This window comes from Mercurialis annua, linkage group LG2, assembly GCF_937616625.2.
Source record: "Mercurialis annua linkage group LG2, ddMerAnnu1.2, whole genome shotgun sequence".
NCBI lineage: Eukaryota > Viridiplantae > Streptophyta > Magnoliopsida > Malpighiales > Euphorbiaceae > Mercurialis > Mercurialis annua.
The window spans coordinates 1,658,029-1,682,566 of record NC_065571.1 but is presented as its reverse complement, the minus strand read 5'-3'; the positions used below and the strand labels follow the sequence as shown (position 1 = coordinate 1,682,566).

The 24,538-nt window shown below is 32.7% G+C and overlaps 3 protein-coding genes across 4 annotated transcripts; all 3 read right to left on the bottom strand.

Annotated features, from left to right (window-relative positions):
- Positions 1–1,476: 1,476 nt before the first annotated feature.
- Positions 1,477–2,988, bottom strand: LOC126669783 (F-box protein SKIP23-like). The gene has a single exon (XM_050363341.2). It carries the CDS (start codon positions 2,874–2,876, stop codon positions 1,524–1,526), a length of 1,353 nt encoding a protein of 450 aa, XP_050219298.1. The 5' UTR covers positions 2,877–2,988; the 3' UTR covers positions 1,477–1,523.
- Positions 2,989–3,860: 872 nt separating this feature from the next.
- On the bottom strand, positions 3,861–8,015 carry LOC126669626 (glutamyl-tRNA(Gln) amidotransferase subunit B, chloroplastic/mitochondrial). Its single transcript, XM_050363141.2, has 10 exons — positions 7,825–8,015; positions 6,904–7,568; positions 6,574–6,786; positions 5,898–6,038; positions 5,596–5,799; positions 5,129–5,326; positions 4,856–4,924; positions 4,434–4,550; positions 4,268–4,359; positions 3,861–4,174 (listed from the first exon to the last, which is right to left on the bottom strand). The coding sequence occupies exons 2-9, from the start codon at positions 7,516–7,518 to the stop codon at positions 4,279–4,281; spliced, it is 1,638 nt and encodes a 545-aa protein (XP_050219098.1). The 5' UTR covers positions 7,519–7,568; positions 7,825–8,015; the 3' UTR covers positions 3,861–4,174; positions 4,268–4,278.
- Positions 8,016–8,763: 748 nt separating this feature from the next.
- On the bottom strand, positions 8,764–23,232 carry LOC126669385 (DNA mismatch repair protein MSH1, mitochondrial). Of its 2 annotated transcripts, XM_050362837.2 has the most exons (22): positions 22,952–23,232; positions 22,610–22,757; positions 22,393–22,490; positions 22,093–22,168; positions 21,869–21,988; positions 20,926–20,973; positions 20,566–20,630; positions 19,120–19,205; positions 18,854–19,018; positions 17,882–17,991; positions 17,677–17,782; positions 17,517–17,592; positions 16,982–17,040; positions 16,633–16,700; positions 15,522–15,695; positions 14,254–14,460; positions 12,136–12,392; positions 11,874–12,017; positions 11,490–11,547; positions 10,975–11,274; positions 9,915–10,601; positions 8,764–9,282 (listed from the first exon to the last, which is right to left on the bottom strand). In XM_050362837.2, exons 1-22 carry the CDS (start codon positions 23,074–23,076, stop codon positions 9,055–9,057), a joined length of 3,405 nt encoding a protein of 1,134 aa, XP_050218794.1. In that variant the 5' UTR covers positions 23,077–23,232; the 3' UTR covers positions 8,764–9,054. The 2 variants fall into 2 exon arrangements, with proteins under 2 accessions (XP_050218794.1, XP_050218795.1); XM_050362838.2 differs by lacking the exons at positions 20,566–20,630; positions 22,093–22,168; positions 22,393–22,490; positions 22,610–22,757; positions 22,952–23,232 and having other exon boundaries at positions 21,869–21,960.
- Positions 23,233–24,538: the final 1,306 nt, after the last annotated feature.

Genomic DNA, 24,538 nt, shown 5'->3' with positions numbered 1-24,538 from the left:
TGATATACTTTTTAGTTAAAGATATATCTCTTTTTTCATCAATATATAAAATTATTTAATATGAAATTCACACGTAATCAATATCATATTATTTTCAAATTCAGTAACATCAAATCATAATTTTTGCATTTGAAATTAAAATGTTAATATTGAATTTTCCATTTTCTTTTGATCAGAAGGGGTTAATTTAACATGAAGATTGTAGATGATTACCTTACAAAAAATAGCTGATTCAAATCCTTTTGAATTTTGACTCATGCACATCAAAGAATGTCCAGTTATTCACAAACAAAGTAGAAAACAATCCAATATGTGAAAATAGATTCTAAAATACATTGGTTCAAATAGTTTTCTGTTAATATAAATGTATGAGACGATAAGAACATCTATAACAAATATAACACTAATATAAAATTTAGCTATGTTCTGAAAACATCCTTTCGGTGTTCTAGACTCTTGTACTAGTTTTATCGGTGTTGGTATCTCATCTATTGACGGGTTTAATGACCGAGGGAGGGGTAGGCTCGGAATGGCCTTGGCCCTCCCTAATTTTTGAATATTAACTAAGTTAGCATAAAAAGTTTTATTTTTTTGCAATTCGACCCTCTTTAACTTTAAAAAATAATTTATATATATAGTGCATATTGCGATTTGGTCTTTTCGATATAAAAATCCTAGCTCCGTCGGTGGGTTTAAGTGGCACCTTACGAATTCCTGACAGCTTATTAAAGATCATAGCAGACAGCTTATTTAAGATCATTGTAACGCTAGTAATATAAAGTGATGCATACTTGGGGACTTCAACGGCGTTCTTTCGCATAGTGAGAAGCGTGGTGGTGTGAGAAAAGTTGCATGGTGTTTGAACGGCTTTTGTTAAGTGGTAGTTGAGAGTAGGCAGGGTGATGTTGGGCCTTGTGAGATTAGTCGCAGCGGAATGACATATAATCAATTAAAAAATCAAACTTATGTAAAAATACAAAATTGAACTAAAACGACCACAAGCCATAGGCAAAAAAATGAATTTTTATTTACTAATAAATCAAGATTACAAAAGAACACTAGATTCTTCTAACGCCCATAATTTAAAAATAAAATCAATTTATGTTTTTGGTGGTACTAATCTACCTACCACACACTTTATAAAGTTAAATAGAGTTCAAATTAGATCAAAAGTAATTAGGAGTACTAATTATAATAGGTTTATACTTGCTTTTACTACACAAAAACCAATAATGAATATAATTAATTATCGATAAATAAATTCTAGGAATAATTTTAACATGGTCAAGGGGCCGTCGCCGAGGTTCGATTAGTTTTACGATAAAAAAAACACTTGATAGGGTCTTGTAATCTAAAGAGTGTGAGAAAAAATTTCGAAAGCTGAAGTTCATAATGTAGAAACTTGGGAATTAACAGAGATGACAGAAATTTTCTTTTAAATTTAAATATAAGAAAACTAGAGAATGTACACAAAACTAGCTAAAAAGAATTAGAATATGAAAAACAATACATCAGAATTCCCTTCACCATGGATTTGGGATTATCCAAATTGGTGATGGATTAATCCTTCCTAAATTATGCCAATTAAAGAGCTCAACACTTTTGTTTTTAAGACTGAAAACACCAAAATCATGACCTCCGTGCGAGAAAGCAGCACGCATTTCTTCCCAATTATCATCCGAAAAATAGATCGAATTCCTCTGACATCCCGAAATTTCCACAGCTGAAAACGACATCGATTGATTGAGTCCGACAAGAAGTACTTGATTATGCAAATTGTCAACTTCTATCCAATTCTGCTCACTGGAATCCAGTTTGTAAACATGAAACATCTTTGTCTGATACGGAGAAACCAAAGGATAATTTAATTCATCATCCACAAGATGCGACTCGTCGACAACTTCGCCTTCTTGATTGACGAAATTTCCGATAAACCTGACGGCGAGCAAAAGATCGCCGCATGAATCCACTAAGTAACTCTGAGTAACATATAAATCTATATTAATTCTCAAAGACTCCGACAAATTTTCTGTTATTGAAGGATGAATTTTCCTTATCTTGACCGGCAATAAATCGCCACGAAAGTCCCATGCTTCTATACAAAAATCAGTTGTCAATGCATATAGATGATTATCACGAGATATTATATCAATATAGAACTTGTTTTCATCGTTGTCAACCGTAATCCAGCCGGGATCTCCCTTTTTAAAGAAGAAAAAAGATTTTGAAAAATGAAATTCATGTTTTATTAGTACGATTCTGAAATCTTTATCATGGGATGGATCAGACAATAAGATCGCTTTACTAAAAACAACGTATTCGTCTTCAACTTGATGCCAGTTAAGCAACGGTAATTCAATCCGAACTTTCGAGAAAGGATTAACAAGAAAAGGGGAGTTCGGAACGTTCGAGAAAGAATTAAGAAGACAAGGGAAGTTCGGTTTACTATTATGCAAAAGTATAAGCCAACCGTGAGACGAACCAATGCAACAGTCACGGTAATTAAACAGATTACTCATGTTCGTCAAGTTATACTCCTTTTTGTCTTCAAGACTGTAAAAACAGCGACTGTCCGTAGTTCTGTAGTGACAGTCGTCAGGATCGTAATCTTGCGCAGGAAGTAACAGACAGGGTGTTTCCGACACCAATGGAGTGTAAAACGAAGATGAAATATACGATTCAGCGACGCGATTCCATGATGAACAAACTGATTTAAATCGAATGATCTGAACAGACAATAATTTGGAGAGAATTAGTTGGAGAAGTTCAGGAACAAGATCAGACCAGTTCGTTGAATTTGAAGTAGTTGAAGATGATAATCTTTGTGTTTTAATGGAAGTATCAGAAGTAGAACTTAATGTTCTTTTAATCTCCATTAATGTTGTGTTTACTGAAAGCAGTAATGTTGTTTTGTATTTATTAAATACATGTCCATTGTACTACTTTTTAGACTAGGATTAGGATTAGTATTATTTAGAAGATTTTGCTTACCTAGTGTTTAGTTTAATTATAGCAGGAATTAGAGTAGCATTTAGAATTATGTATGAAAAGTGAATTACATTATAAAATCTGATTAGATTAGATTAGAATAATAAAAGTAAATTAATTATCTATAAATAACTATTTTTAATATCCTTTAACATATTATTAAAATTAATTTAAGAGTAAATTACTATCAGATCCTCATATATATCATAATTTATACTTCCGTCTCTTCTATTTAAAAATCAAAGAATATGGTCCTACGCTTTTGTTTATGTTAATGATTTAGCCTTTCCATTCAATTTTGATGTTAGTTAACTAAGTTAATGGACTTAACTAAAAAAAAATTGAAGTTCTATTTAATTTTTAAATTTATATTTTTAATATGTATAAATATAAAGTATATTATAAAATTTAATAATTTAATGACTTCAATTTAATTTTTTAATATTTATTAACGTTTAATTTTTTTGAAAATAACAATTTTTTTATTGAAAAACTAAATGAAGTAAAGAAATTTATGAAAAAAAATAAAAAAAAAATGATTAAACAATAAAATTAGATTTATTAGGCCATTAAATTTCATAAAAATATAATTTTTATTTATAGTTGTGTTAAAAATAAGTTTAAGGACTAAATTAAAATTTAAGTTAAGTTTTTTGACTTAGTCGACTAACATCAAAAATAAACAGAAGGACTAAAACGTTTATGGAAATAAAAGTGGAGGATCATATCATTTGATTTTTGAACAAGGGTGACTAAAGTGTAAGTTAAGACAAATGCGGAGGGCCTAAGAGTAATTTTTTTTATCTAATTATTGTCTCTCTTAATTCTATAAATGATTTATCTTTCAGGTTTAAGTAATTTGATTCAAATAATTTCACCTTTTTTAAAATATTGCAGATTAATTCTATTTATCTTTTAGAATAATGAGCCCTCTAAAGAATATTTTTTCTATACATAACTCATTCATCTTTTCTAGAAGATCAAAGCCTAAATTATTATCAGTAATAATGACTGTACATAAATTTTATTATAGACTTCTGAAAGAAAAAAAAAAGGGATGGTAGACCATAAATTTCATAGCCTATGTCGTCGAATGTAGGACTCGATAAGTTTCTTGCAATAAAGGTAAAACCGTTCCGCAAATTAGCAACAGCTTCCAAGCAGGTCAAGATTAGTGCATCTCCAACTACACCAAAGAAATATTTGAACTTCATGTTCAAGAAAGTCTTACTGAACATGAAAACTGGAAAAAGAAAAGGAACCTTGAAAAGATACTAACCGACAAATTTTTCAGCTTTTCGCGTTTAATTTTTCCAGGAGAATTTTGTTCAGAAGCCCTGGATTTGCTTTACCTTTAGATGCTTTCATCACCTGCAATTAACAGTCAAGTTCCACACTTTTTCGCAAAAAGAAATCAACGGGAAGATGATAGAACCATTTCGTACCTGGCCTGCGAAAAAACCTTGAAGCTTGGTTTTGCCTCCGCGATACTGTTCCAACTGCTTTGGATTATCGGATAGTATTTTATCCACCATTTTCTCAATCTCAGCAGGATCTACAATCTGATATTTTGAATCATGTAAGAGACCTGAAGTAGGCTCACAATGTTTCTTTTATCATCAATATATCTAATTGTCTCAGCATTTTGATTTATTCACAATAAATAGATCTGGCTTGGCACATCACTCAACAAAACTATAATCATCTGAAACTTGAAAAGAGATGTCAAGTTCAACCAAACCAGGTTGCTCATTAAAGATGAAGTTTTGTGTCGGAAACATGGCGTTTCAGACAGTTTCCAGAAATGGCAAACGTTGATTGACTGAAGTGTTCTAGTAGACTACTATGAGAAATCAAAAAAACTTGCCTGAACAAGATCCTTTTCTTTTATCATTCCTTTAACTGTTCCGCCTTTGGCAATAAGCTCAAACAATATCTGCAAGTAGTTAAAGGAAAATCGACATGACTAAAAATCATCACATTGTACATCCAAAGCCTCATATTTGTAACAAGAATGATGCAAACTGTAGATCGAATGAAAAATAAAGCCTATAGAAAAAAAAATGTAGTAGAGCAAGAAATTAGGCGTTAGGATCATGAAATGTTTAAACTTTGGCATTGACATTGAAGAAACTCTTACCTCTTTCCCCATTTTTCCGCTAATCGTTCCATCTTTGATTGAAGCGATCAGCTCAGCAAGCTCTTGAGGGGTAAGTTTGATTTCATTTATTGACACCTTTTCGTTTTTCATATAGGCGGCAATATCACCCATTATCCAGTTGGCAACCAGCTTCACTTCAGCACCTTTTGCAATGGTTGCATCAAAAAATTCTGCAACCTAAGACATTAATATAGTGAATGAAAACAAAGCTAATGTGAAAACACTATCACACTAAATTCTTGACAAATAAGTTCTGAAAAAAATGTAATTGTTAAAGCCTGGTGATGTTTTCTCATAATTTCTGAATAGAAGTTCTAAGCAAGCAAATATTCATTAAGCTAAACAATTATATTTTAATTAAACAAATAAACCAAGTAATAGACACCGATAAGGATAGCACCCAACAATGTAATATGCAGGAAATTTGGATTGCAATGAAGACTTACACTCATGTCATTTGCAAGGAAAAGAACATCCTGCATGCTTAGCCCCATACTCTCGTACCTCCTTCTCTTTGTTTCTGGAAGTTCCGGCAAAGAATTTTGGATGCTGTCGACATATTCTCTAGTAAGAACAACTTCTGGAAGGTCTGGTTCGGGGAAATATCGATAATCGGAAAGCCCTTCTTTTTTCCTCATCGTCACTGTTTTCTGAACAAAATAGGAGAATGTGAATATCCATCGACAGGCTGGTGTGAAGCTTCTTTCACTGGTTGCCTTGGACAGAAAATAGGAATAAAAATTATAACCTGAGCGCCTTCTTCCCAAAGACGAGTTTCTTGTACAATTGAATCACTTTGGCCTTGACTATGGAGATGAACTTGTCTTGATATCTCAAAATCAATGGCCCTATTCATCGATGAAAATGAATTCAAATTTTTAACCTCAACCTGCAAAAACAAAAGAATCAAAATGTATATGCAGCCATCAGATATATATCGTTATGTTCTATCAGCTGGATAAAGAATGTAAAACACATTCTACCTATCCTTAAGTGGGAAAATCAAACAGTTCTCTCAAATTAAGGAAGCGCTACATTGATGAAGCAATAAAGTTCAAGAGGGCTTCCTTGAAGCGATATAACATCTTTAATGTCTAATAAACATTAGGATGTATGGATGTAAAGAACATATGAAGCTTATTATTATTTACCTAAAGTTACCAACTTAAACCGCAATGGACTCAAGAGATTCTAGTTTTTCAAAGAGGCGGAAAAATTTACATGCCAACTCCGCAGGCATATATACAAATTTAGTGCCAAAAATTGCAATTAATAAAACTATAATAAAGCATTCAATTCTTTAACAAGAAAACTGAAGATACTCATTGCATTTAGCTTTCAATCTCTGAGTCCTAGAAGAGCCAAATAGAAAGCCAATAAGTCATTGTCTTGCTCTTTCTTATATAGTAATAATTATAAGCTACCTTTGTCCCGAATTCTGACTGTCCAATAGGTCGAATTGAAACGTTCACATCACAGCGGAGAGAACCTTCTTGCATATTGCCATTGCTCACCCCTAAATACCTAACCACCCTCTGTATCTCGGCTGCATATTCTGCTGCTTCAATACCATTTCTCATATCCGGCTCAGAAACAATCTCAAGCAAAGGAACCCCAGCTCTATTTAGATCAACCTGAAAAAGACGATCAAGATTGTCAAAACTAAAAGTACACGACAATTGCAACCAAAACATAATCAACCAAACAGGAAGTTGATCAGTTTAATGCAAAATCAAAAAATAAGTAATTTCCTGTGATGAACTTCCATTTCCTGAATGAAGCAGCTTCCCCGCATCCTCCTCCATATGAACCCTGGTAACACCAAACCTCTTATGCCCACCACCAAACTCCACAGGAAGATCCAAATCAACAAAACCATCACTCGCAATCGGTATATCAAACTGGGATATCTGGTATCCCTTAGGAAGGTCAGGGTAAAAATACTGTTTTCTATCAAACTTCGAGCTCAAAGACAACTTACAATTAAGCGCAAGGCCTAATTTCACCGCGAATTCAATAACTTTCGAGTTCAAAACAGGCAAAGCACCAGGCAAACCCATACAAACAGGACAGATAGTGGAATTCGGTTGCGCCCCATAGCTGTAGGGGCAACCACAGAATGCCTTGGTCAGAGTAGAAAGCTGAACATGAGTTTCTATACCAATGACCGCCTCGTAGTCTTTCGCGAGTTTATCAAGTGATTTCGACCTATTTTGCGGCGAAACTTTGATTTGAGAACTCTGCTGAGTGGCTGTATGACTGGCGGTATTCATGTTGCAGATAAAAACACTGCTCCTCATTCTAAAAAATGAAGTGGGAGACAGCAATAAAGGGTGGGTTTGAATGTTTCTAAACAATGTGGAAGCCATTTTTCGTCAATTATTGGGCTCGGCAAAACATCAAACAGGTAGTGTGCAAGCTGCAATGTTCAAGAAAAAATAATAAAAATGAAAAATATACAACAAAATAATACAAAGTGAAGAGTTTGAATTTAAATTGAACATCAAAACTAAAATTATTGAATACCCAAATGATAATTGATGTTCCAAATGAATTACTAAGATAAAAAAAAAAAAAAAAGTTTTAAGGCTATGAATTTTACACTGAATAATAGCTCAAATAATTGCATATCCAGTACTAAAAAAATTAAAATGGGTTCATAAATTTGAACTTACAGTGTTGAAATTCTGATAAATTGAAGAGCAAAGAGATGAGCCTAACAAAAGCTCATCCACATGGACACTCCACAAACTATCTTCTTTTCTGTTATTGGTTTGAGTTATTTATTTTCTGGTCAGGTTTCAGGGGCTCGAATCAAAATCGAATAGCTCGAACCAACCCGAAAATAGAGAATTAGCCAAGAAGAAATTATTTGTGTGATAATTTGTTGGAAAAAAAAATGTAGTATATGTTTATATGAAGAATTGAACTTATAATGTAGCAGATTGTTGTTTAGCGGTTACACCATCTCAATAACAAGTATGTATTGATACAATTAAATTCATTCACCGTTTTCTATTGTTAACTTAACACTATAGGATATTTAATCGGAAAATAAATTATAAATTTTAGTATGTTTTATATTTTTAATATTAATAATATTAAATATAAATTTTAAATATAAATTATTAACTTAAAATATCAAGTAATTTTTTTTTAAAAAAAGAATTCATGCTAATACAAATAATGGCATCTTTTTCCATGTGCTATAGTACATCGTAGTATCTTCTACAACGCCATGTTAGAATCTTTTTAAAAAATTGAAGATACAATGGTTCCGAATATTAATTCAAGAGGCAAGTGTTAACAACTAGGTAGCACGGGCATGAAACGAGATACAAATACAGCTAAACCGTGTTATTTGAAACTGTTATATGTAAAAAATAAAATTTTGTATGCAAAACATTAAGTGTCCGAAACGTTTTTGAAATAGGATACATTAATTCAATGAAGTATTTATACTATGTACTATGTAGTACACTTGATGTATTCAATATTTTTTTTTAAATATATATTTAATATTATTCAAAATTTCAGTTAGTATTATTATATTATACAATTAGTCACACCTACAACAAATAAATTATAATATGACTTTGTTTGCAAATGAAACATAGTATTAAACCATACAATGGTATCATGAACAGATTTACTTGCATGACTTCTTAAATTATATATACAGATTACATAGCATTACTAGATACATCACATAATACATCAATGTATTATGTATATAAAAAATTCATGTCCATGCTCATCAAAAAAATAAATTCCTACTCAATGGAAGTGGAGCAACTGACATATCAAACAAAATTGCTGCAGCCACTGTTTCTAAATTCATCATATTCTTAAAATGTATCAAATATGAAACTTCGACAAAATGAATGGAGTTCAAGACTGGACCATTAATGCACAGTCGCAGTTTCAATGGAAATATTTGTCGTGCCAAAATTCCGATGTTTACCATCAGCGACATTGCTTAGATGGAAACCTTTTCGTGGAAGCTGGTTGATGAGAAGAGTTTCGAGTTGACAAGCTAAGCTCTTCCCTTGAACTACAAAGCATAGAAAAGAGGCATTCTGCATCCCCTCTTTTGATCGATGAGAACGAACTCGGCCTTCAAGATCATCACTCTGTCAAAACAGAAACGATTCAGTTTATTAAGAAGAGCGCCGGTCTTTTTACGAAAACATAAAATAGACCGTGTTGCCATTATATGGGGTCAAATACTTTCTGGTTACTAAAGTAATAAGTTATTTCAAAAGGAAAACATCAATTTATTCATTAAGGTCACCGAACTTTAATCTTTTGTTTTAAAACGGTTATTTCAATCTAATTTTGCAAATGTGACCATCTAAGTAAAAAATATTTGGAGAATATTCGCCACATCATCAATCCAATTATATGCCATATGGCGTGCATTCCATCAAATATATCATTATTTAAAAAATGACTCATTTTATTTCAAAATGGATACTAGCTTTATGGCGAATATTCTCTGAATATTTCTAACTCAGATGAGCCATTTCAACTAATTTAGATCGAAAAAATCATTTTAAAACAAAAATAAAAAATTCAATGACCTTAAAGAAATAAATTTATATTAAATATCCTTTTTGAAATAACTGAACTAGACCCACAATATTTTTAAACCCATATATGGCAACATGCAATTCATCCATAATTAAGTAACTTGAGCAGCCTACGCCTAAAGTATGATATAAAAATTAATGACGAAAAAGCAATAAAGGCAAATAGTAATTACCACTCCAACATATAGCCTCTTGTCCGGTCTCAGCATTACGTAGACACATGAAACGCCTATGGTTGACGGAGGCGGTTGTTCCCTAGCACCAATAGGGACACATTGCAGAACTGTAGGTTCTAATATGTTTTTCTTCTTATAGATCTCAACAAGCTTCTTCTTACATATCATACTAATAGCAGTCTCAACGTCCTTATTCACTAAATTTTCCGTCTTGATTGCTGATTCAGAATTATCTCGAAGACTTTCTGAGATAGGCTCTCTTGACGGATCACTAGTGCAAAATTGCCTTTCCGGAGACGCTTGTTCAGCATAAGCAGAATGGTACAAGTCTTCAGCTCTTTGAATTATTCTTTCAGAGATTCCTTCTCTTTTTGCTGTTTGAAAAGCAAGGCTTTCTCTACAGATCCCATCTCTTAACCTCCAAGTTGGTTTTGTTTGTCCATTAACATGTTCTGTTCCCATTGATTTATAAACAATGTTTTTGGTGTCAAGCGGCAAATCGAAGATTCCATGCAAGTGTGTGGATATAATACCAAGACAACCAATTTTGTCAAGAGTTTCAACAATGCTTCCAGCAATACAAGTCCCTTTTGCTGTTTCTGTCCCTCGGCATATTTCGTCTATAAGTACGAGACTCTTTGACGAGGCTCCATCTAGAAGAGACCGGATTTCTGACATTTCCACCTAACACATTAAAACTTAGTAAGATAAATATATACCTTAAACAAGAAATTATGCAAAGATTCATTTCATCCCTTCAACTTAGTATAAAGGATCAAAAGTTTCTAAGTTGGTGGTTTTTGGACAAATAAACCCAAAACTTGACAAATTTGGATAATTTTATCCTGATTTTTCTAAAAAATAACCAAACAAACATACATTCAACATATATTCTTAGAAAGGATGGGGTAAACTTATCCGACTTTGGCGAGTTGTGGGCTTATTTGTCCAAAACCACCAACTTAGATATTTTTGATATTTTATGCCAAGTTTGAGGGGTGAAAGGAACCTTTGTTGATTATGCAATTATCAAAGACAAAGAAGAGCACTTGAATACCTGGAATGAACTTTTCCCATCGGCAGGGCTATCATAAGATTTCATGTGAAGCATAACAGAATCGAAGTGTGGAATGATGGCTGATTCTGCAGGAACCATAAATCCACATATTCCGAGTAAAGCAGATGCACAAATAGATCGAAGCAAACTCGATTTTCCACCTCCATTTGGCCCCGTCAAAAGAATTAAGGATTGCATATCTACTGTATTATGAACAGCATTGCCTTCAGCTGCATCAAGCCAATATGGAACTAAGCCAACTAATTTCATCCCATTATCTCCATCCAGCAAATTGATGTCCTGTGTGCAAAACATTGCAAATACATGACTTCCTGAAATTCCATGACATATAAGAATACCATGGAGCCCCGCTAGTTCGAGACTAGTCCAATAGGAGCAATTTTAGCATTGTTAAAACCTAATGGGCTATAGTACATTCATATATAGGCAAGTGCTATGCCTTGTAAAAACTTGAGCATATTAATTCAACTAATATCAGACAAGTTGTACACTACCTTTGACTTGTCAAATGAAACAAGAGTCGGGAAGACCCATTTCCTCCGTCTCCCTTCACTGTCAAAATATAATCAAAGCCAATATCATTATGTACATAGATTAAAGGGGGAAAAACATTGAATACTCAAACATATAAAGAACCATAAAAACGTTAATACCCCATAGCACAAAGTCCCATAACAATGGTAGGACAAAAGCTATTGGATTTTCTCAGTCAACTATCATCATGACCAGAGCTGATAATATTTGTCAGCATTTAAAGCAATGGCTCAGAGAAAATATTCATGTCAAATGAACACTGAAATGTGAAAGGTGTAGTTATCTACTGTAAAAATTTCTTGCAAAATGACTGAAAAATTTACCGAAGAAAGTAAAAACCCAACCTCACATGAGAGAACAATGCCTTGGCAATAACAAGCAACATTGATGCAAAGACGAGAATATTGATCTTTGTCTGCAACTCAGCCGAAAGTCCCCTCAACAACTCCAAGACCCTTGCCTTTGCCTTTTCACTTGCACCATGGTACCTAAATAGATGTAAAATAACAACAATCAATCAGACCAAACCATTAAAAAAACTGAGGCAATCTTTGTTGAAGTTCGATAGATTTAATTCAAGCATGTCTAAATAAAAAGAGAGCAGACCTCCTTAAGGCATCCTCCACCTTGATGGTAGTGAACCATTCCTCGCCTACTTTTCGACCTTTGGAATCTACAGCAGGTTTAAGCTGTTTAATCTGTTCTTCCCCAGGAGTACCAGCCCAAACTGAGGGCGCAAACCGCCTACCCTTGAACCAAACAGCTTCATGCTCACGAGCATATAAAATTTCTCCCTTTGGACCACCGAGGGGGGCTGTAGTGGCTTTAATTCTTGAAATGATGGGTAAGAAATCTTCAGCGACCTACAAGTACCGTATATCACATATACAGTGCACTTATCAAGAATTGAATATAACCTATACAGAAACCACATCAGCAATTTACACAGCTATTGCATGGCTAAAATTAGAGTAAAACATGTTAAGGACTCGAGAATTACAAAGTTTTAACTTGACTGGAAGTGCCTAAAACATTTTTTACCTATTAATACCAAACTGAATTTTTAATGAAATCATAGATGTTCAGATAATAGTTTCTAGAGGAAATCAACATAGAGATGACATAAAAAAATTATTAGATGATGGTTAAGATTACTAAGATACATCACGATGAAAATTCTAGCAAGTTGTTAAAAAGCAAGCTTAGAAAGAAGGTTCCAACTTGGCTAATATGGCTTTTTACACATGAAAAGTTTTGACATGATCATTTCGTTTCGGTTGGCTTATGTCCATAATAAACTCGCTACAACTATTTCTTGGAATCCTTGCTATGTTGAACAAGTTAATAACTATTACGGATACAATATAATTTCTGATATATTATACATCGTCTAATGTTAATCCTATTCATAGTAGGAAAATGAACAAATGATCACTTTACCCCCCGAACTTGGCACAAAGTATCAAAAACGTCCAAATTAGCAAAACGGGATCACTTTTACCCTGAACTTGTAAAAAATGGTACAAAACCCCCCCCTCCCCACTCTCACCAAAGAAAGTGAGAAACACTCTCCGGTTTTGATGGTGGTTTCGGTTTTCTAAGGTGGTTTTTGATAAAAAAAAAGTTTAAAATGGTCCTTATTGTTTTTAAACATTTTAAATTAATACCTAATAATTAAAAATAACAAAATTAATCCCTTTTAATTTAAAACTTTATATCACAAATTAACCCACAAATTTCATTGTATACAACAAATTAACCCTGAAATTAATATTTTTAACAAAAATAAATTAATTTTTTTTTAAATTTTTTTTAAAAAATTAACAGACCCGGGGTCTGTTCTTCTTCCTCAAGAACAGATCCAGGTCTGTTCTTCCAAGAACAGATGTCGGCGCTCTGTTCTTCGAAGAACAGACGCGGCGCTCTGTTCTTCAAAGAACAGACTCCGGCGGTCTGTTCTTTGAAGAACAGATTTGGTCTGTTCTTTGAAGAACAGACTCCGGCAGTCTGTTCTTCAAAGAACAGACGCCGGAGCTGCTGCTCTTGATCCTCTTCTCCTGCGAGGAGCTCTTCCTCGCCGGAAATTTGAAAAAAAAAATTGAATTTTTTTTTCTGAAAAAAGGTTCAAAAAGGCCCCTGGATTAATTAGGAGTTAATTATGATTAATTGGTATTTTGGAATCTCACTCCAATTTAGTGCCACATCAGCAATAGGGGGGTTTCTGAGCCGATTTTGCCAAGTTCGGGGTAAAAGTGATCCGGTTTTGCTAATTTTGACGTTTTTGATATTTTGCGCCAAGTTCGGGGGGTAAAATGATCCTTTGTTCGTAGGAAAATTGATTTCTAAACAGATTTCTTAGAGAAAAAGGTAAGCCCTTCATTAAGACTAGCAAAACTGAGTCAAAAATAGAGCTAACAGCTAACACTAGTGTATCAAAAACACCACTTCAGAACCTTTTGAATCAATAGCTAGTTAAGTTCCTGACTGCCATCTACATCTAATTGCAAAATATAACCAAAAACATTTTTTTCCAGTCCTTGGTGTTGACCAATACCCAGAGCTAAATATAATGTCCTACTATGACATCTCATTGTATTAACAACACACTACTGCTTATATGAAAACCCTTTTACTAGGGCCCCACAAGGAATTGGAGAAGATAACTATCATCAGTGAGTAAGATATCAATTAAAATAAAAGAAATATTTACTTATGGAGACTTACAGCTGAGGACAAGGCGCTTGCTGCTCTTCCCACTTCTGCAAATTCTTCCTCTATATGGACCCTCTTCACACGACCTTTCCACAACGATTCCATATCCTCAAAAAATTCACTAGGAATAGCAGAATATGAGCTCAACTTTTGGTCACTTTCACAGTCTAGAGAAATCATTTCACAAATCCTACCAGAAGCCCAATCACATTCACTAACCTGAAGAAACAAAAAAATGAAACGGTTACCATAGATAGAATGAGGAAAACCCATGAAAAGATGTAGCAAAAGGAGTGAACTAGAACATGCTTCATTAGTACTACTAAAGAAGTATCTATTAGCCGCTATTGAAAATTTCATGGAGCAACCTGACTCCTGAGAGGTCTCTAAGACTCGATCAATGACACAAAGCACTAGTTCACTAAAGAAACTAGTTAAAATACTACTAAAATCTGCTCAGTCTGATCCTTTTGAACATTTGTCAATAAAATACTATCAATAAAAACATGTCCAACAGTATTTGGCACAAACTGGCATAAATTCAATGACCCAATTGAAACATGTAACCAGGAGAAAAAACAGACAGGAAAAAATCTTTGAAATCCATTTACAAACTTTAAAACAAACTGTTGAATGCCAATAAACACAACTTATTAATCGTAACAAAAGTGTCATTCTTGAACAACAATAAATACTATTACCGTTTATATAAATACTAGTTTCGCATTACGTGCTATGCACGTGGCTCGTAACGTAACTCGTCAATGAACATATTAGTACATTTATTATAATTATAATTAATATTAAATTAGTTAAGAATTTTTATAAAAATAAATATAATATATTCGGTTATTAAATTTTTTTTTTTCATACTGAATTTATTCTTCTTTTAGTTTTATAATAACCATAATTAAATAATTAATTAATTTTATTTTATTAATAATATCTTCAAAAATAATAAGATAGAAATTTAAATAATAATATATTGACCAAATACAATATAGGTATTCCTACTAATTTGGGGACAATTTAGTTATTTTTTACATACTAAAAACTAAATTGGAGATAATTTAGCTACCTATTCTAATTAGGACTTTAATTACAATAGTGATTAATTAAATAACTAATTAGTTAATGATTATAAAACCTTTATTTAGTAGTAAACTGAAAAGGATTATTCAGTAAATTTGCTTGCCCCCCCCCCCATCCGTGCTTTTATATATAGTATAGATTAAACACTAAGCATATTTGAAAACTGGATATTATGCTAATTAACTTACTAATGTTTCAAATTCAATTTTTAAACCAGTTGCCACCCATGTAGGATCCATCAATGACTTCAAGATTTCATTCAGCTCGGAATTTTTATACATGTGCAATATTTCATCAAGCACATTTTTAATTCTACAAAACTCTATATGATTGGCCTCCCTCAGTTCGAGTAACTTCACCAGCTGCAAAAAAAAAAAAATTACAAGAACAACATAATTAGAACTAATGGAATTTGCTTTAAAAAGTTAAGCTGATGAACAGAAAATAAAAGTGCACGCTAACTAAGTTTTGAAAGCAACAAGCAAGAAATAGAGGAACACCGTCAAAAGAACAGTAGAGGAAATGACTGCTCAGTGCTCATAAAAGCCAAATAATTGCAGATGTATAAACTGCAAAACAAACAGATATCCTCCAAAAAATCTGAATTTAAATAACGTTTAAATCTAAGTCATACAAATAACTTCTGAAAGTCATTAATTGTGGAGGCACATGCCGACGTCGATGATAATACCATATAATGCACATAGCAGTTATGATACTAGCATGCAAGCCAATAAGTACGACTGGAAATTAATTAACATAAAAGTACAACATGTCCTAGTGAACTCTCTATAATAAGTGTTAAGTTTTGCCTCTAAGGAGCACCCCCTTGATGGAATTATGCATCAAAAATGTTTTTAAAAAAATGTATCGAAGTCTTTCAGGTACGGTTGATAAGGAGCTTACAAGGATTAAGGACTACTGCCTAACATACTAAATTAAGAAGGATCCTATTACCAATGTTAAGCTGTTTAAATTAAAGATTTCTAAGACACTTTCAGCGGGAAAGGAATTTTTCCACATTTGGCACCTGTCAATGCTCAGCACTGACAGTAAGTTTCAATTCAAATCTTCAGTAAGACTGACAACATCAGTAACCGATTACATTGTACATGGACTTCAGCAATTACTATAGCAATAAATTCATATAATATAATCCAATTACCTGAGTAGATTAAGGTTTATTTCTTTCAATGACAACAAAAATATCAATTTACAGATGAAGATGCATAACTTCAATTTGTGTGATTAGATATAGTTCTATTTATGTTAAAGACATTCCCAAGTAATGGAAAATACCTTTGCAGATGAAACACAAGTAAATTCTGGAATCGAACTCGTTATGTTGCCCATAAGTTTGCATGTCACTGCAAAAAACATTCAGTTCTACTGAGCATTGAGTATAAAAAGAATATTACTAATTCTATAAGTATGGTATAACAAAGTAAAACATCAAGAACATATTTGAAGATTGATCATAAGAAAGAGGATGACTTCTAACTAAACAAAATCAAACCTAAAGATAAAACACTATAAATTTTAGCTTGTGCCTCGTCAATATATGATAATGCATGTTTGCATTTGCTTCCATGTTCTTTTTGACATATAAATCCCATATGCACAACTTGTATAATATATCACAACTCACCTTGAATTATTGAGGCAATTTCATAGGCAGGAGGATTCAGCAAAAGATCTCTCATATATCTAAACAATTAAGAAATTTAAAAAAGTTAGTAGGATAATACAGTTTTTATTATGCCACTATGACAACCCAAAAAGGGACATACAATGATGTTGTACAAAATACTAATACTACTAACACGAGAGCAGCAGATCAATCACATATTTAGATTAGAAGAGTAACAAGAAAAAGCTTTCAAAAAAAAAAAAGCTTTCAAGCATAATTCTAACTAGTAACAATAAAAAGCTTTCAGTTAAGTTACATCTAAATGGAAGGGTATGAAATGAACTAATATTTAAGTCTCATATGCCTAGAAAATACACCCACCAATAAACATTTTCAGGAAACAAAGAAAAATAAAAAAGCAAACTGTGGAAGAAGAACGAGGATAAAGTTTTGGGGCCCTTTAGTGATCCAGTGAACCAAATGGATAACTTCTAAAAATCACGACAAAGCATTTACAATTCCAAAAGAAAGAAGAAGCAACAATCACACTTACAATACAGGTAAGCCCGTGCAATTTAATGGGAGTAATACCCTCAACAAACAGGGTATTCCTTCAGTGGGTATGGCACCTAAAAGAACGCAAGACCATTGTAAAATGGCCTTAATAAAGTAAATAATTGAAATCAAAGAACTTGAAGGACTTGGAATGTCACCAATTTGTGTTGCTGTTCCAAGATGCAGTGGGTGTGGCCTACTTTCCGAAGGAACAGTGACATTTCTGAATGTAACTTCACTGTCAAAACCATAAAGCTCCCTGACCTAAAAGTGTGATAAGAGATTTGATGTAGCTTTTTCAAGTGATATAAAATTACAAGAAATTCACTACATTCCAAGTTTAATAAACTAATGTTATTTAACCTTAAGTAACAGCTCAGTGACGGGATCGCCTTCAAACCATTCAAAATGTCTAGCCCTGCATTCTCCCCACAATAGGCCACCCTCGCCATATTCTCCCCAACGGCAAGTCCCTGCATAGAAAAAATGATGCAATCTATTACGAATTCAAGACAGAAGAAAAGGAACACATTAACTAATACTTAATCCGAATTCAATATCAATAAATACAATATAAACCTATATGGGCAGAAATAAAACAATATGCAATCTTAAAATTCCTGGTATGCCACAAAATTTTGAAGATACTTGACTTCGTTCATAGTGAGAGGTTGATGTCAATGAGCAACTACGACAATGGCATTCTTAATCCTCTAATAATAATGATACAATATTTTGAACAAGCATGCCTAGAAACATAAATGAATTAGGTTTTCCGCTATAAATCAAATATTTTCTTTCTTTCTAGTTATGATAAATTAATAATAACAAATTTATCAAGTTTATAATAAGAAATCATGAATAGAGAACTATGATGTGGTTCGAGCAGGATTCTCCTACTAATTCTGCAATATAATTTTGCGACCTATCACCTTAGTCTCAATTAATAAAAGTCACTCCGAACAACCTATGCAAATATCCAGCTCTTTTTATAGGAAATTAAAATAAATCGCCATTTACTAAAGTGAGGAAAATGGCCAATCGAAACAGGCCACACCAAATAGCGGGCATAAAGTTGATTCTAAGGGCAGATATTGAATCTAACTTGGACAAATCTCATAAGATGCCAAAGGGGAAAGGGGACAAAAACCATAAACTGTGGATTGAAACATAGTATCAAATGTGATTTAAAGCCATTCACCAGCAAAGGACATGAATTTCTTATGTGCACCACATTGCAACTGAAATAATGAATGAATTCAAGACTTTGGAGGAAAAACAGTTAAAGTTTAACCAAAACAACAACGTTAAAAGCAAGACAACATAAAAACAAACCTGAGGAATTGTGTCTTAAAGATGCATGAAGAAATAGATGATGGTAGCGACAAGTGCGAAGCTTGGTAACCAAAGCCTCCTCAGTAAGACCATCCTCTGATGAATATGTTTTCATAGTCTCTAAGACTGAAACTATGCAATAACCCCTTGCAGAACGAGATATCCCTACAAATGCCATGGATTTTGAAGCGTATGAGATAGAAATAATCAGACATTTCCATTTCTTTCATTCACTAATGATATTACTTTCAAGTAATTTAGCGTACCAACTACAGGCATCGGTTCAGGAAAGTCAAGATCATGATCAACCCCAGCAAGTCCAAATACATATGGACTGCCTGGATGTGCATGCCTAAATACATAAAAAAACAAGTCAGAATAAGATATGAATGTCAACTTTCAAGTGATATTATGAAACAGGAATAAGAACAATAACTATGATTTTTCTCCAATCAAAAACAAGCAATAATCACGACGATGATAAAGTAGTAATAGCAATACAAATAGTGATAATAATAACAACATATGGACAAAAATTACAGCAATGAAATTTTCAATTTCTAATGCCCCTAAAGAGGATACTATGTATAGCCAAATAACGCAATCATATGTAAAGAAAAAATCCTAAATCAAACTAAAACATAAGGTTAACACATGTTTAACTTTTGTTGTCATAAATAAATGAATGGCCTAAATTTAATAAACTCAAGACTGGATAACAAAGTAATAATCAAATACAGTTCTTCACTGAAAAATATTGATGACCGACAGTTAACTGCACTCATTAGAATAATTCTTGATCTGCATGGAGATTCTGATTATGATAAACATGTAGGGCTGATTACTCCAGGAATCATAAAATAATGTTTCAATGATGAAACGTCCTACCAGTAGCCAGTATGTTTCAATCATGAAATGTCCTACACTATTTATATTTATGTTATAAAAAGAAAAGAGTACAAAAAAATTGTATTTTTCAAATAGAACTTTGGGATTGCTAAATCAATGATGAAATAAAGTAACGGGACCACAGTAGCATTTTGTTTTTTAACTCCTACAAAAACAAGGAAAGGGCGGCTATTGGATCATGTACTGATTTAAGCCTGATAAACTCTATGTTTTTCTTCGATAAAAGGTAAGTAAAAGGTAAGTAAATGTAGCTGGCAACTACTTGAAATCATCCTTGTTGAGGTTTAAATAATATTATTGTAACCAACCCTCCTTTTTTTAGAATGTACAGTGTTCGGTAAATGCAGAAGATCATATTGCAGGCATTCCATTTGCAAGAATACATAATTGATAGTTAAGTGACTCAATGCACTATGCAAACCTGAACAAAGAGAACCAGACTCCGGTATTCCAGTTCAGTAATTTCATTGTTGCTTTACAAAATTAATGGAATTGAGATAGACACATATGCCAAAGACTATAACAATTTCCTTCAAATATAAACTATAAGGAAGCAAAAAACAGAAACATGGAAATATGCATGACATAATCACCCAGCTAAAGATGTGGATCATTATCCAATAGTAGAATAATGCTAAAGTCAAGATTTAGAAAGACACTCCGAGTATGGGATATATGAATGTGACAATTGCTTCAAATAACAAACAGTTTTGTACCAGGAAAGCTTTTTCAATAAATTACTGCGGAACACCAAATCAATCTAAAAGTAGAAAAGCTTCATTCAAATAAGGCACATCACTTACCCGGATATAAACCGGCTTTTACGAGATCGAGCTTGTGTTGGAACCTGAACTTCCTCTACAATGCACTATGAAAACCATAAAAGAACCATCATTCAATAAATTCACCAGCTGATGTTAAATTTCAATGTAAGGTATGCACGGAATAATACAATTAAAAACCATAGAACAATAACCAATGCACGGATGAAGTTTTATTACATGGCCAAAGAGAAAAGGACAGAAAAACTTGAGTGAGCCACTAATGATACATAAACTTATCTACCATGCCATGTGAATGAAATACATTTAATATACAAAAAGCATCCATTTTATAACCTCAGTTATGTAAGGAACACAACCAAATGAGAGTATGAGACATACCACAGAATACCCATTACGCGTCAAGTCATCTAATGTTTGCCGCAAATTCTGCGAAAAGAGCAATTTACAATGAATTGCTAAAGCCTTGACCAAATAAAACAACAATTTCAAGTCATAAAACAGAAGTAATGAAGAGTCGGCAATTATACAAAAGATCTTCTAAGGGCATATGCCTGACCAACATATGCAAGAATATAAACTTGCACGTGTATTAACAATAAATGTTCTCATTCGGACAGGTCTGTGAAAATGCAAAAACTAGGCATGTCTTTATGCATTAGAGGAATATTATAGTCATTGTGCTTGGAAAGGACAGAAAGACCATATTATGCCTGAGATCCATAAGCAAAGCACAGCATAAAGCAACTACCCTCCATTAGCAAATTAAAAAAGATTTTCAACTTAAGAATTAAGATATCAAATACTTCAAAAAGAAACTAGCTAAAACGGAAGAATTTAAAACTTCGAGCACCTCCAAATTCATGAAGAACAACTAAGATAACAATAAACCAAATCCTATACAACAACCACTCTATATCACAAAAGTAACAAATTAAATCTTATACTAGTGTTCACTAGTTTGGCACTCAAATGAACATGGAGGCCCACTTCCTTATTGGTGCATCATAACCTTCCCAACTGATGGTCCACTTTTTCATCCTCTCGACGACATTAGATTAACTCGATAGTCAATACTCTTACTTGATCATATAGCTCTACTTCAAATTTTTATGGCATTAGTTCTTTAATTATCTAAAACATCCGTATACACACTCCGTCTTTCTCAAAAGCAGGAAAACAACATAAAGCTTTAAATTTTAAATACCATAATAATATCATAGTGCCTAAACTTTATCCTTTGTTTGAAATTGGTAATGAGAGATCACAAACTTAACTAAACCGGCAAAATCAATTATGAAATATAAGGATTTAATTACAGTACCACAACAGGACAGCCAGCTCTAGGAACACTATCTGTTCGGGACCCACCAAAAGGATTTAAACCAGCATGTTCAACAAGAATACAAGCATCTATTCCAATTGCTTCATAAAATTCCCCAACCTGAAATACGAAACACAAGCTATATATATCATTGCTTGTTCATTTACGGAATTTCTGAAATAAAAAGAGTACACTCAGCAGTACAAAAGGATAAACTTACATACCCTGCAAAGCAATATCTCACGTGGAAATTTTGACTTGAACTGCAACATCTCCCAATTGAGGTTTCCTTCTTTTAAACTGCATTTTACAAAATTGAGATTTCATTTTGATTCTTTTTCAGGATTGGGGTGAAACAAAGTGTAAAGAGGCATTAGCATGGGGAACTATTTACTGCCAGCATTTATGAATTTGTTTTTCCACCCATATGAGGCGCAAATTTTTTTTTTCCATTACAATCATTGTATAAATGAAATTCTTCAGAAAAATCAACATTATAAATTTCAAAAAAAAAAAAAGCTTACCTCCCATTTCTCAACTCAACATCCAAACCAAGTAAATTTGAATAAGTAAGCCTTTTAATCAACTGAACAGTAGAAGGCTTTCTGCACAGCTGCAGCCTCTGCAATAAAATTCACAACATGGAAACATTCAGCAAAATATTTCATTCCACAGCAATCAAAAACAAATTGAGTTGTATTCACAAAATACATAACTCAATCGACTATTTCAAAGACGCACCTCCTTCCACCAGATAATGTGAGAAAGATCCTTATCACTCGTAAGATCATTGGACACTTTATTAAGTTTCTTTCCACCTCTTGCCGTAGTCGCCTTTGCACTTTTCTGATCTTTAAAACAATGTATTTTCTCAACTTTTCCATTTTTTCTGTTAAACAATAAATAAAACACAATTCTCTAATCAGATTGTATTAAAACACACAATAATAAGATACAAAATCAATTCAAGTATTCACATTATAATTTCATAACAAACAATACTCAAATTAAACAGTCAAAATTCAAAAAAAAAGTTTAAAAAAACAGTAAATATTCAAGTAACTGAAAAAGAATAGAAATTACAGTAACGGCTGTGACCGAGAAAAAGAAGTGACTGTGTAAGCAGGAGATGAACGGAAAAAGAGCGCGAAGGAGGAGCGCCACTTCGGAAGTGAAACGACGGCGTATCTACTGGCTAACCAGTACATGCTTACTCCTGGACGCCAAAATTCTCTTTTGTGATGGAAATTGATGGGGGAAATTGGATTATTGCAGTGAATTAGGGATTTTTTTTTGGCAATTTTTAGGGTTTTTGGGAAATTGAGCTGGTGCTACATCAGTTATATTTCCCGCCACAAACTTATGATAATTGTAGATTTTTACCGTCGGTTGATTTTTAAACGGTGACACGTATGAAGATTATAACTGAGAGGCACGACCTGTCGTATGATTCAATCATCTGTCGTTTAAATAAACGAACTTCTGGCATAACACAAAAATTTGTTTTGAAGTCCAAAATTAGAAGTTTTGGACTGTCTATTCTTTGAAAAATAAAATTTGTGTTATTCATTTTTTTAAAAAAAAAAAAATTGAAATCGATTTTATTTAAAACATATATTTAGATCTTTACATTTTTATATTTTGTGAATTTGGCCCCTCGATTTTTATTTATCCAAGTTGAATTTCCACACTTTTTATTTTAGGGTTAATTCCATAAAAAGTCATAATCTTTATACGAATTTTCATTTTAATCACGATTTTTAAAAGTTATTATGTAAAACCACGACCTTTCATTTTTTTTTCAAATCTATCACCAAATCCATTTTTAGTCTATTTTTGATGACGTGGCCACTATAATCCGACAGATTTGAAAAAAAAAATGAAAGGTAAAATTCACCGGAAAAATAGTCGGTGATAGATTTGAAAAAAAATAAGAGGCCATAGTTTTATATAGCAATTTTTAAAAGTCGTGATTATAATGAAAATTCGTGTAAAGATCGTGACTTTTTATGGAATTAACCCTTTATTTTATAGAGTACCTCACGCGTTGTTAAAGTGGCTGAAATAAATTTTTTATTTATTTTCTAATTAACTTTTTTGAATTGAATTTTTACATTTTTACTTTAGTTAAAAGTAAGTCCTCTAATCAAATTTTTTCACTCTGATTTAATACAGTTAACACTTTTTATAACAGAAAAACTCAATTCTATAAGTAAAAGTATAAGAATTTAACGTATATTAAGGAAGGATCGAATTCAAAAAATATGATAATACATGAACTTAAATATATATTTGCCAATTCTTTTATTATGGATTGACATTCATGCTTTATTCGAGTTGTGCTTCAAGTACAAATGGATATTGAAGTGCTAAGTAGTGAGTAAATGAAATTATTGTAGTGATAAATTTATCAATTTAGTTTTTTGAACTCTTTTTTCAGTTAAATCATTCATAAATTTTAAAAATTTATGCTTATACGATATTCTGGACTGATTTAGACATGAAAAAGATCTTGCCATTTTACCCCTTATAAAATTCTGTTCCAAATAAATTTAGTTGTCTTTTTACATAAATAACATTCCACTGAGACATATGAAAACTCAATTTTGTATGGGTGAAAACCAACTAAATTTCTTTCATATTCATACTGTCAAAATTAACGTGAGACTC

Excerpts from the sequence above, each read along its gene's own strand:
- LOC126669783 (XM_050363341.2), bottom strand. The coding sequence starts at position 2,876 with ATGGAGATTAAAAGAACATTAAGTTCTACTTCTGATACTTCCATTAAA.
- LOC126669385 (XM_050362837.2), bottom strand. The coding sequence starts at position 23,076 with ATGTACTGGTTAGCCAGTAGATACGCCGTCGTTTCACTTCCGAAGTGG. Across the intron at positions 19,019-19,119 it reads TGAACCGATGCCTGTAGTTG|GGATATCTCGTTCTGCAAGG; the intron begins GTACGCTAAATT and ends TGGCATTTGTAG. Across the intron at positions 12,393-14,253 it reads CAAGCGCCTTGTCCTCAGCT|GTCGCTGAAGATTTCTTACC; the intron begins GTAAGTCTCCAT and ends CGGTACTTGTAG.
- LOC126669626 (XM_050363141.2), bottom strand. The coding sequence starts at position 7,518 with ATGGCTTCCACATTGTTTAGAAACATTCAAACCCACCCTTTATTGCTG. Across the intron at positions 5,327-5,595 it reads TCCTTGCAAATGACATGAGT|GTTGCAGAATTTTTTGATGC; the intron begins GTAAGTCTTCAT and ends TTAATGTCTTAG. Across the intron at positions 4,360-4,433 it reads AAGGTTTTTTCGCAGGCCAG|GTGATGAAAGCATCTAAAGG; the intron begins GTACGAAATGGT and ends TGTTAATTGCAG.